Source organism: Pholis gunnellus (assembly GCF_910591455.1).
Source record: "Pholis gunnellus genome assembly, chromosome: 12".
Taxonomy (NCBI): Eukaryota; Metazoa; Chordata; class Actinopteri; order Perciformes; family Pholidae; genus Pholis; species Pholis gunnellus.
In genome coordinates this window covers 8,010,563-8,024,026 of record NC_136539.1, presented here as the reverse complement: position 1 = coordinate 8,024,026, position 13,464 = coordinate 8,010,563, and the positions used below count along the sequence as shown (strand labels likewise).

The 13,464-nt window shown below is 42.0% G+C and overlaps 1 protein-coding gene across 1 annotated transcript in view; it reads left to right on the top strand.

Annotated features, from left to right (window-relative positions):
* Window positions 1-389: 389 nt before the first annotated feature.
* Window positions 390-13,464, top strand: part of col5a2a (collagen, type V, alpha 2a) — a 39,449-nt gene continuing 26,374 nt past the window's right edge. Inside the window, exon 1 of the mRNA XM_079170482.1 lies at window positions 390-593. Coding sequence (XP_079026608.1) covers window positions 503-593 — 91 coding nt within the window. The 5' untranslated portion in view covers window positions 390-502. The remainder of the gene's footprint in view (window positions 594-13,464) is intronic.

Genomic DNA, 13,464 nt, shown 5'->3' with positions numbered 1-13,464 from the left:
CAGCAATAAAACAGCAGTTTTACGATCTACCTCAGCAACCACTTCTGAAGTGAGGCAAAAATCTGTGACACCTCCAGACAAGCAAAGTCTTTTTTTCTTTTCCCTTATCTTTTCCCTTGCATCTTATACCGTGAGGTAAAACTATTGCATTGAGAGATAGCCAGACAGACAAAAGAATCACCGGAAAGTATGAGAACTTGTGAACATGGGTGTAGTTCTCCCACAGCCACAAAAGCCTGTGAGAGGATGGTTATGAGAGAGGGCTGACAAAAGGGGGAGGAAAATTAGGCTGGCCAGCATTCTTCTCATTTAAAGCTGTAACTACACAAAAAAAAAAGCACTCACGCAGTCTGGGCTGGGTCTGCTTGCTGCTTACAAGGAGAGGCACTCTTGTACTCATGGTGGTGCAGTGATAACCTGAGTGATTTAAATTTTTTCTTCTTTTTTATCCTTTTTTCCCCTTGCTTCACGCACAAGGACGGCTCATGTCTTTTTTATAGACATGATGAGCTCTGTGCATATAAGGACTTTCCTTTTTCTGGTAGTCTCCGTGGCTCAAGTTTTGATTGTTACATGTCAAGATGGGAACAGTGGTAAGTGAACCCCTCTGCTGTTTATTTTAACACCTCATTGCTGTTGAGTATAACGTGTGAAGGTGGCTGATGGTTGCCCTTTGAATGGACTGAATATTTTTTAGCTACAACAGGCAAGTTAAGTTCTTCAATTCCCTTGTTTGGGCAGTGGTACAGAAACTCTGTTAAGTGTGGACAAAGCATTTTTTGCAAACTTGATATTGTTCATTTCTAACGTCCTGTGTTGGAATTTTTAAAAAGGGAATTCTCCTTGTACATTGCTTAATTTGTTCTACCGCCTTGGTGAGATTTTCTATTGCTGAAAATGACTGCATGGAACATGTATGTTTGATCCCTGGCGGGGATGATTGAGACAAACCTTGTGTGTTTACTGAAGACTATCTTAGAGAAGATTTGAAAGATATGAGAGCAGCTCTATAATGTGGATTATCTGCAATTGCTAAACAAGCCCTGTATGTCAGGAAACAGACCTGAGGACATCTGTCAGCGATTGCAAGTGATGTCACCCTCAGGCACTGAAAATGTGCAGAGGAGGGTAACGAGCACCTTTTGCGGTTTTGCACTACCCCTGCACTGCTCCACCACTTTGGAACATTCATTAAGTGTTACCACAACCATCTTCTCCCCACCGGGACTGCGTTGCACATCTGCAAAAAGCATTTCAGCACCAGAGCTTGCGGGCCTCTGAGGGAACACAGACTGCGTGTTAATTCAGGCCAGATGTGAGGAGACATGAGAAGGGGAGATGCTGTCGGAGACTCTGAGTCACTCGGTGTTCTGCGGGGCCGCCGGTGTCTTCCAACAGCTGGAACACCTGAGCGTTCTTGTTTTACTTGAACTGCGCTTCCCCCATCTCTTTCAGCTGTGAGCGTTTGGTCTCTTGTGTCGTCACTGGGGCTGTGTTGTTTCCACATATGATGTCATGGGGCCACACTGAGCACTGGGAAGTTCAATTGATGGGCCCCTGATGGAGTGTGGAGTTATGCAGTGCAGCGCAGACAGCGCTGTTTACTTTTAATAAAGCATGTCGTTCCTTTTCGATTATTTAAGTTTTTCTTTCATTATGTCATTAACTGAAATGAGTTGGCTTTGCCCTCTAAGTTCAGTTTCACATGAAGCAGAGACAGTCGTGTGATAAACCAGATAGAGCGCCACCCTGTGGTGAATGCAACATAGGGGCCTCATACTGTTTGAGAACACTTCAATTGACTGAAAAAAAGTATTCAACTCTTATACCAATGCTGACATTTGAAATATACTGCAGTTGAACTCTGTTCTATAAAGCCTTTAGAAGAAGAAACAACTGCACCAAGCTTTCTGCTGTTCTGACATCAGGGGGGAACATTTTTATTTCGGTGTATGTTTGTATGTGAAAAGTTCTAAGAGGCCTGTCTTTGTTCATGTGAAACCGCACAGTGATCAAGCAGGCTTCTTTTCCATGGAATAGTTCTGGGTGAGGCGTTTGCATTTCGACCAAATAAAAAGAGTGGAAAGTTCATGGTTTTTGTAGACTAAGGGAAAATGTGGTTCACCAGCCCTTTGAGACAATGCACATGTGTGAGGGGGGGGGGGGGGGGGGGGGGGGGGGGGTTCGAGGCTCGTTCCACACAATGACCAGTTAGTATCGTATGGAATGTTTTTTAAAGTGCAGATGTTTTTGCCATTTTACATTTCACTCCTGTAACTCTTTGTTTAAGTCTGAGAATATGCTAAACACCAATAAGGTGCTGTGAGAACAGCATGAGACGAATAGCATGTTAAACCATAGCAGCACTGGGATGTCGTATACACCCATGGTTACAATTACCAGTGTTACTCCATTTACTAGGGACTTTTATATGAAAAATAAAACTTCAAATTGAACGTGGTTGGATGTCGATGAAACTGCGTAATTGCAAGCAGACTCATTCTCTCTGTAAACTATCGACTCCGTTTTTAAAGTATCGTCTGAAAAATAAAAGAAGTCAACAAAAGTCTATGTTGAGGCCATGGAGGTTATTGGAAAGATGTCTGAGGGACCGGACTTTGTTGGAATTTGCAAAAATCAAATATGGTGCTTGGAAGACTGAAAACATGTTTAAAGCAAATGTGGAATTTTTGAAAGTTAACACATTTATACGGCTCAAGATTGAAGTCACATGGCTGGCTGCACATGTGCGGAAAGTTTGCAAAAAGAACGCAAGTTGGCAAACGAGATCAAGGAGGCAGACTTTAAGCTCACAATTGGAAATGGTGACGCCAGTATGGATTACCGGAGTGAAAGCACATTCCCCGTACAAAACCTGCAACATGTATTCGAAGAATAGAAGAAGTGTTCAAACAGTATTTGCCGTCAGGTTTTAGGGATGTGAACATGGAAAAAGGAAAAGACACAGCAACAGATCACTGACTCGTTTTTCAAAAAAACAAGAGCCTGTGCCCACAGTTTGAATCATGCCTCTGCATGTGTGTAAGTGTGTGTGTGTGTGAACACTACGCCTCCCAGACGCTGACATAGCTGTAAACCATCTTCAAAGATGCCACTTAGCGCCTTACATCAAAGAACCTATGCACCCAGTCTTTGTGAAACCAGTGGATTACTTCAGTTTGTTAGCAGAGTTGCATTTGTCTCATCATAACCAGGTTTTTGATACTCGTCACAGCCAAAAAGACGAATCAGCTCAAGACGTTTTTTTTCCCTATCTCTGAGAAAAATGCACGAGCAGAAAAGTAAAAATCTGGTACTACAAATCAACGAAACCTTCATGAGGTTACTCTGCCGTCCAAATTGGTTCCAGTTGTCGTTGCCACATCACTGACATCGCAACAAATGGGCTGTTTTCTACCAAAGCTGAAACGTCCAAACATGTGAATTCAACCAGGTCCACAGACGGACTTGATTAGAAACACATGCTGCATTTTTGAGCAATGACTTGATTACACGCCTCTTTTCTTCCAGAGTTAAGGGGGTCGGGGTTGCTCACCGGATTGTACATTGTCTTGAGCTGCACGTTCGAGGAAGGCAACGTTTTTAACAGTCGTCTGATATGCAGCATCTGGCTGAGACACCTGAGACGCCTTGGTGGCACACAGACGATGGAGCTGATAGACTTTCAATGCCGATGGTGCCTGAGAGGACTGTTTCATGGGAACTACTTATAAAGTAAATTATTTCAGTCAGCAAATGGAGGCTCGGGGTGGGGGGGGGGGAACACTTCCAGATGTTAAAATGGTCTCTTTGGCAGTACTTGGAAAATATAAAAAAGAAAAAGAAAAAAAAACGTCTTAGCCTTTAGTTGTAAGGGGAGGACGTTAACTGGCTGATGTAAGACATTACCTGTCAATATTTCTTTAGGGGGACTTGAGTATGGATGGATGTTACTGGCTGATGGTTTGCCTGAACAGTTTTCTCCCGTGTATTTACACTGAACACCTCCGCAGGTTCAAGTTAAAGTGACTATTTGTTCAAAAGCCGTGCAATTATGGCTCCCCCTGACAGGCTTCCTGGCCCTTGATTGGCACTTAGTCACCAATCTGCCCTGTCATCCTCTCGGCCTGTCCATGTGGGAGGATGACAGGACGGAGCCTAAACACAGAACGGGTTTGGATTCCCGAGTGCTATAATTGTCTTAATTTCATTCTAATTAAGAATGTGCCAGAACTGCACACTAGTCATACGACTCTTGCTTGGCCACTACGTTCAAATGTGATGTGTTGTTACTGAATAAATAAGACAAACACCGGGGTTGATATTTGTGCTGTTTGCTGTAATATACTGAACACCATCAATGTAGGGGAGAAAAAAAAAGTTTCAAATGAAAGGAAAGCACTTCACTAATTCAACAAGTCAAGAGAAGTTCTACTCTGCCTGTGAAAATATGGCGGAGCTTTCCGAGGTTTGAGAAAATAACCCCGATGATGTCATCAGGGTTATCTGACCTTGGGCTTTTTGTATTTGTAATGAAAGGTTTTTATAATGTGTGAGGATTGAAAGAAGGGGGCAAGTATGTGAGGCAAGTAGGGTCTCAAGAAAGATGGTATCCTGTTGCATCATGGGACATGTAGGATCAAGGGTTGTTGGAGCTTGACCCACACGAAGGACTAAAAATACATTTTAATGTCTGCTGCTTTAATTTTGACCATTCTTTTTCTTTTTTTTTTTTACTATTTCTGTCTTTTGGCTTTCCCAACTTCATGGAAGTGCAGTACTCAATTGGTGCAGTACCTATTTAATTGTTTGTAAAAGTATTGTTGATAGCCAAACGAAATCTCTCTTAACATTTGAAAAGTAATCCCCAAATGCCAGAAAAGCAAACATGGCCTTTGAGAAAAGCCTGCTGTTGCTGATACACAGTGCAGTTTGCCTGTACAGAGAGTGTTGATACAGCTGGTTGTAGTTTTTCCAGAAGATCAGGAGGACATTTGCCCTTTGGAGCTGATCCTCTGTGTGTTGGCAGGTTTTAGTGTAACAAAGCACTCCCTCTGAACATGTCTTCTGTCTCTCCACTGGTAACTATTTCAAAAGCTGCTGAAATTGCTTTAAATCTTCCAATTTCATGAGATGTTGTGTCCCATCTGGGAACCTCTGTCTCTGTGGTGACAAGCTTCTGGCCAGGTAACGATTCAGCAAAATCAGATTAAGGTTGCTGTTGAGTGAATTTTCCAGTGAAGCAAAGACGAGTGTCATTGTCAGTAGGCCTGTCACAATAACTACTTTGAGTCATCTTTTGTTGTTTGCACATCCTTTTAAAAGGACAATGAACTGTTAATTCTGAAAGATATTGGTATTTGAATGTGGAATGAACTTTTAAAATATCCTCAAGAAATAAAACGTAAATAAAAAAATAAAACACAACCTTCAAAATGAAGAAAATGAACCAAAAATGCACAATATCTGCACAACGCCCAAAGCTCATAATGATAATGATAATGGTGGTATTTTGACATTATGATGGCTAAAGTGTTGAGGGCAATATTGAATTCACTAACATATTTATCGTGCCAGCCCTTATTGTCAGTGATGAGCAATAATTGAATCATGCATACATCTCCTTTAGACATATAACAGCAGCATAATTTGCTTTAAATTTGATGAATTTAAAAAAAAGATACACCCACATTTTTAGATGTAATCTTCTCCATGTAAATTCTTAAAAATGTGACAGTTTGTCTGTCAGTTTCTGAAGCACCACTTGTTTAAATGCCACAACATGGTGACCGTCGGCCATAATTGCAGGTTGTGGTCAGACCGAAATTCTAAGTTGTAGCTAGGTTGTGTATATTACAGCTGCAGAGGGTGAACGAGTGGAGATACACGGCCGACAAGAGTTAACAATGTGGCCGAAGTTATGTTCAGGCTGTTGAGCAACCTGTCGCAAAGTCGATTGACTCAATGGTGAAATTACATTACTGCAGTCGGTTAAAATGTATGGAATTAGACTACATGTTCTCTTCATTCATTTCTAGTTGTAGTTAAACAGTGGATTTATTTCACCTCATGTATTGGATCACATATTCTGGAACTCCCCCGTTCACTGTCAAGACTTGTCTTACGTACTCCACATTTCTCCAGCAGATCTATGGAATAAAGTCTTAAAACAGAGAGGATCCTTGGCAAACATAGAGTATCTCCAAGGGGCTCATGTTCAGAAGGATACAAAAAATAAGGTTTAGTAGAGTTCCAACACACATAGTGCTGGAGTCTTTACCGTGCAACACGGCCAGAACTCAGCAGAGGAGATTATATTTCTTGAAATGTCAGCTACTATTAAACTCTGTGTGCAAAACAGATGCATGAACAGCTTCAGATAATCAGAAGTGCTGAAGAGGAGATTCTAGGGATTTATAAACCTTTTTTTTTTTATCACGGTCCGTTGCATCAAAATGGGCAAGGCTCGTTCAGTTCTCCATACGACGGACTCAAAAGATGTCCAGCGAAGAAATAAGTCCGACAGAGAAGGGTGCATTCTTTTAACACAATGTGAGTCTGTAATGTCCCTTGGCCCACTGGCTGCAATGTCCAGTCAGTGTTTCCCGAACAAAGTACTTCTCACACGGAGCCAGACCAATGAGATGTGTAAATGTCTGCTGGTAGCCGGTGACTCATGGCTACCGTTTAATCTAGAGACGATTTCACCAAACGTGGGAGAAGAGCTGCTGCAGAGAAGTGGCTGAAAGAGATGGGTTTTTGGAGAGTGAGTTAAAGTGGCAAAGCTAATGCAACATCAAGCTCGAAATAGTTTACGGTACATTTTCTTCTTTAATCTTTAAAATCAAATTCATATGAATGACATCAATTACGTGCACTTTTTTGAATATACTTAGAATAAATATATTAGAATTAAAGCAAAGCCACAGGAGTTTTCCTAAAGAAAGAGCATTCTGCAGAATAACCTTGTAATTGCTGTGGTGTTCAGGCATTTTCTTTCTCAGGCTTCACTTAATCAGACACATAAGTTGTGGATCATGCCAGTCTTTATTTACCTGGGCTGAATCAGAGCTGTTAATTATAAGCGTCTAGTCTTGATTTCCATTTAATCTCATGCCCCCTCTTGTTTCCGAGCCTTTCACTGATGTGGCCTGCATGGTATTCAGGGGGCTGAGCTTTAAACATAGGATCCGGAAAGGAGGGAACTTCATTTGATATCTATTAGGAGAGCGGGGGGGGGCGGGGGGGGTTGAAGGGGAAGAAAAGAAAAGCACAGGCACAGCCGCAGATCAGAGAGGGGGGGGGGGGGGGGGGGTTGAAAGAGAAAAGAGGGGGAAGATGAGGACAGAGGAAGAGGATAAGAGCTGGAATCTGTAAAGGAGAGAAAAAAAACAGAGAGCGAGAATGTGAAAGGGCGGGGAAGACGCTGCAATGAGGGAAGCCCAGAGGATTGCTTGGTCTCTAGTCTCATTCTCTACTCCCTGCACATCGCAATACACTGGTCAAACTCCAGCACAGGAAGTCATGTCAAACTGGAATTTCCTCTGGAAAAACATGCGGTTTAGCTCCCGTTGTTGTCGTTAATGACCATCGTGATTCATGGTCAAAAGATAAGACACACAGTGGAATAAAACGTTTGTACCCACAAGCAAGTAAAATAACAGTTCACTATAGTTAAAGACATGTACTGGACAAAAGCAAAGGAAATGTGTACGGCTCAAAATGTAGACACATTGCAAATGGTGGTTGGAATCTGTCTTTTAGGAAGACATTTCTAAGGCTCACCCAGCTGTTGATGACACGTTGAATAAAGTATGCAACTGTTACTGATAGAAGGGAGGAGTTCCAGCAAAACAAACTGCAGCAGATCTGCCAAGACGAAATCCTCTGCTTGGCACGGCTGACATTGTAACGACGTTCTCAAGACGCTAGTGGCAATGCTTTGTTGGTTGACGCAGTTTGGTGTTTTGTTTTAATGTCACAAGGACATGGGTGGGAACATAACCTTCATGGAGAAAGAGAGAGTGCGTGTGTGTGTGTGTGAGCAGAGAGAGAGAGAGAGCGAGAGAGAGAGAGAGAGCATTTACTTCGTAGTAGATTTGAACCGCAGTTAGATTTTGACTTAATTTCCTTCAGAAAACATGAAGAATATGGAATTTGATCACTTGATTAGTCTCCAAAAGTCTGAAAGAAGCACGCTAGCGTTAAAGTGATATATTGAAACAGACATGAAGATTATATATCTGGCTCTTAAGCAGCAGTTCCTTATAAAAACAAGACAGCACATGAGTTTATTGTGTGCTACAAACTGACATTTACAGTTTTGTTATTTATAACAATGTTTTTTTTGCAGTTTTTCTCATCGTTGCCTTTGGTTGTGGTCATATTCTATTCACCACGGGCATTGCTGTGATCTGAAGTCACACCTCCTGACAGAGTATTCAGTTTTAAAGCTAACTCAATTCAATGACCACACAGCTGCTGGTGGAATCTGTTGTCAATAACAGCACGATTGCAAAGATGGCCAATAAAACTTCCTTCCTCCTTTTAAGTACTAAAATGTGCTTCTTAAAGCAGGACATGTTGCAGTTGCAGAATACATTTGAAGGGATGCACGGACTCATCGGTCCGTATTTAACTTGTTTACTGCCATCTGCCTATCGGCAACAAAGATGACAATCACCGATGGCCGTGGTCGATGTTTATCTGTTGTGTCGCTTCAGTTCTGCGCTGGCTGAATGTTGTGTTGGTTACTTGCATTTGGGCTCGAGTGAGTTTCACAAATGGAACCTTTTCAAAAGAGATCCATGTGGCCACTGCTTTGCTTGACCTCGGTGACCTCACCGACAGTAAGAGTGCCCTTCTGACCTCGCCTCCTCTCTCTGTCTGTGTCTGCCTCCACCATTTACAAAAAAATACAGGCTTCTTCCAACTTCAAGGGCTCCAATCAGCAATAAAGAGAAAGTGATAAATTCTGGCGCGTATCCCCCGGGGCCTTCGGTCCGAGTGATGTCACCACAGTAAGGTGCTCTTCTCTGTGTTCAGTTGTCTGGCCAGTGTTAACCACAGCTACCACTGGCTGCTGGCCAGCAGTCACAGCTCAGTTTCTCTTTAAATAAGGATGTGTCCTCTACAACTAATGACGGTCCCAGTGGGTTCCCGACCAGCGGAAAATGTTTAAGTTACCATCAGCAGACTTTAACAATTGCTGTTAGAACAACAACCAATGTGTTGACTTTCCAGGCAGTACTAGTAGATGTCAACAGTTAGTAGACCTGGAATTAAGTCATGGTTTCCATTCCAGTGATGATACTGGGCCAACGCCAGATTGAACACATCTCAAAATGTTTTGAGGAATCTTTGGCCTAAACGGCCGCTCACCCACTGTTTGCTTTACAGATTCACTCTGTGCTTCCAAAAGCCTCCCCATAACATTGGCTTTGTGTGTTTGAGTTTCAGGGCTGTAACCCATTTGTGAGATAGCATATCTGTAAATACAATCAACTCACATAACTTCCAAACAAGCGTCTTATGTTGTAGCATTAAACCCTGCAATAACTCCCCTATCTATTTCTATTTAGACCTTAAAACCCCTGAAAACATATAAAGGTTCAAGTGAAACATTCATGGAACAAGTAATTGTTACAATTATTTATCATTATCATTTTATTAAATTGACCCTGGGTTAAAGGCCTTTAAGGGGAGTTGGTCCTGGTAGTGATTGCTCACAGTGGAACTTTTTCTGTTGTTGTAAACATTATAAGACATGCTGGATAAGAGCTCCAACTAAAAACTCTCATACATAATGTCCAGCTGGTCACCTCACTCTCCGCCGTCCATTTGAATATGTAAATAAATAAATAATATGTCAATATTGAAGGAAAACATCCTTTGCCCGAGGGGCTGCGCATACTGTATATGATACAGCGCATGCTGGTGTCGTGGCCGAGCGGTTGCATCATTTTCTCTGAGCTTTTAGAATAACAAAATGGAAGAAGGGAAAAAAAAGAAAAAAGAACAGAGCACCAAAGGGAAAAACAGAGGAGCGTGGAGGAAAAGTCCAAAAAGCGGATAGTGTGCTTTGATAGGGATAAGGAGGAAGAGAGGGAGATTAGAGCGCTTGACGGGGGATATGAGAAAAAGCAGGCCAATGCGAAAGGAAAAGTGGGATTTAAAACGGAGCCCTCCGGCAGCCATTTGGTCTGAGGAGTGGATGCAGCGTCCTCAAACCGCTGTGGCGCTGAGGTCAGACAAAATGTGGGGGCAATAAAATTTCTCTTGCCTTTGGGGTTGCTCCTCACCACGGATATAAGACGCCTCATAAAACAACTCAAAGTCCTTCCCAACCTGGAGAATGGTTGGACATGTGTATTCCATCAGCGTTGAGCTCGTTAGAAATGTTTCAGATGTCGTTTATTAAGTCTCTGTTGGACTTTCATTTGCAAGCATAATGCTGTGCCGTGGTGTCCGATGAGCGTGATGTTGCTGCTGTGTTGATTTAGGGACAAAAGCCACGAGACTGCACAGGAGAAATGGTTAGGAAGACGTTGTGTTCACGCAATCGCCTGTGATTACATTCCTCTGCTCACATATTCAAGGTGAAATGCAGAGAGAGAACAGGGAGACATCGGCCTGCACTTGAAAAGGCAAACAGATGTGATGTTATGGGAGTTGCAGATGGCGCGGCTCACAGTGCTGAGCATTCATTTTAATGATTTAAACTGTTGGTCAAGGCAAATGTTTCACCACGCACGTCATTTCAGAATTCATGCTGAGGCTACGAGAAGTCGGTCTCTGAGATTCCTGCCGCCACCGTCAAAAGATGACATTTGAAAAAACAATCCTCCGGCGGGATATATTTCCAAAGAGCAGTTGACAGCGAGGCCTGTGGATTATCAACAGTGACTTGGAGTCTTTCTTTTCTCTAATGTCATTTTTCAATGATTTGAATATGAGATAACTTTTCATTTGACTAGTTTAAAAAGAGACTGATATCTAAAATCCTTAAGGAGTTTATTTGAAATGATCCACATGGCTGGATATCAGTAAGTGATCGATACCGAGCGATAAGATAGTTGGTATAGAGGGTATGAGCTTATTTCCCATTATCATAATAGAAGCATTTTGTGCTCACAGTACAGTGGTACCCGCATGTTGTTATCACGTCCGTCAGGGTGAGAGTTATCTCTATGAGCGGGTGATTATTATAATCACATTTTCTTCTGTATTTCTTGAGCGGACGACCATCCAATTAGCATTTCTACATTTACTACATGAATATAAAGTAATGAAACGGACAGATTTGCTACTAACTGAATTTTAATGACTGTGTCGAACACTTCAACTACAGCTGCTTTCCCCATTCGTTTTCTGGCTCCTTCTCCAGCAGCAACGACTGTTTCTCGTTGTTTGATTAGACGACACGAGGTAGCCCGAGGAACACAGCGTTTCACTGCTGCTGCATCCCGTTGGCTCGTTTTTGATGTTTTGTTTGTTTTTTTTGTTGTGCAATTTGTCATAAACTTGGAGGAGACTGCGTTTTTTAATTGAGAGATAATGACTCTCTTTTTCCCACCATGATGTCAATGTGCGCGCAGCATCAGGTAGCGAGCTGGAAGCAGACGGGTCACCGCAGGGGGCAACGTCCCGGGGGAGTAAAGAAAAAATCAAATAAATACAATTACAGTAGTTTCAACTTTTTCTATATGTCTTCATTTATGAAATAACCCAAAATGAACACTGCAAGCAGATTACTTTATTGTTATAAATATATGTACTTTTTTTCATAATCAGAATTTTTTTTTTCAAAGCTGTAATAGTTCTGCTGAACTCTGAGTGGGAACATAGAGTCCTGATAACTCCTGCACCATTTCACTCTCCACACATCTAAAGCTTGTCGCCGTATTGTTTCCAGCCACATAGCAGATATTATATTTCACTGCCATTTTTTATTTTTTTTTTAATAGAAAGGCCTGAAACACTAGTCTTCCTTGAGTTTTACTGTGTTTCAGTCACGCGGCGAGAGCAGATTGTGCTGAAAACAACTTTCCTCTGAGCTCCTCTGCGTACAGAATGCACAGTTTATTCTTCCACATCTGGCTATGTGCTCAGTTGATGTGAAACACCGGGGCGCTCTGACCCCTTGTATATGTTAACGCTCTGCTCTGGTAAACGGGAATGTTTGACGTCATCCATTTTCCTTTGCTGCATACCTGCTTTTACTTGTACATGAACCGGCCAAAATGTAAAAATATGAATTGATTTACATTTATTAGAACCAATTGGAACAATAAATTAGATGATGATTGTGCTTTTTTCAGTGAAATAAACTTCTCCTGTGTGTTATAAGTAGCACCAGCAGGAAATGTCAGTGTTTTATGTTTGAATAAATGGCCACGCCCTGTCTACATTAACTGACTCAGTAGCTTAATGTATGCGCATGTTATTTTAGTTAATAATATTTTATTGGGTGCATCTCAAAGTTGGACCGGTGGTGCGGCACATTGTTCACATTTAGAGTCAGTGCGTGTCATTTAGCTTGATCAATGCGTGCTGGATCTAGCTCGAGAGGATATGAAAACCACATGTTTGACAGTTTACCAGGACTGTGCAGGTGCAGGTGCAGGTGCAGAGCATCAATATAGCAACAAACAACTATTTGCTATGTAAAGACGAAGTAGGAGTAATGTCTTCCTGAGCAGAGAATGAAGTTCTCTCCCTCTTTGGTGTGTTGTGTTCCGGGCTCCTTGCTTTGAATTGCGTGAATTTTAGTGCATGTTGCAGCTGATAGCGCTGTTAGCAGCGTTAGCGTCTAGCCGCCGGCTCAGACGTCTCAACGTCAGAACCGCTCTGAATTCGATATGGAGCACCTCTAAGTATGCCTTACTGCATTTGTTCTTGGTTTAAGAACTGGAACATAAGGAAAGGATCTTGCGTTGATGGTTTACACAGCAAGTGTTTACATTTCACGTTTTGTTAGGATAAAGTACTGCAAAGTATATGCTATTTACTAAACAACCTCTGTAGTCACATGTCTGCAACATTTGGGATGCAGAAAAGCAGAGAAAAGAAAGCAAACACAAAGAACACACGTGGTCACAGAGTAACCTTTACATTATAAAATGTAAAGGCACACAAAGAGAGACCAGAGGGATTACCCACCTGAATTCAATACATGGGTTTTTCACATAAAGTGCATATTAAGTACATGCCACGCCCGACCAGAAAAAGATTGCCTCAATGTTGAACTTTGACCCTGACCTTGGTGAGAGCCTCGGGACGAAGAAGGTCCAGCCTTTTTGTTTTGCGTTTTTTTAATTCTCTCCAATTACAGCAAAAATTACTCATTTCAGAGCACGCCATGCGTCGCACAGCATATTCAGTTCATAACGAGTACACACACGTGCTGTAAATTGCATTTTCCATATGGCACCAAGGCGCGTTTGATTGGTACATCTGAACAAT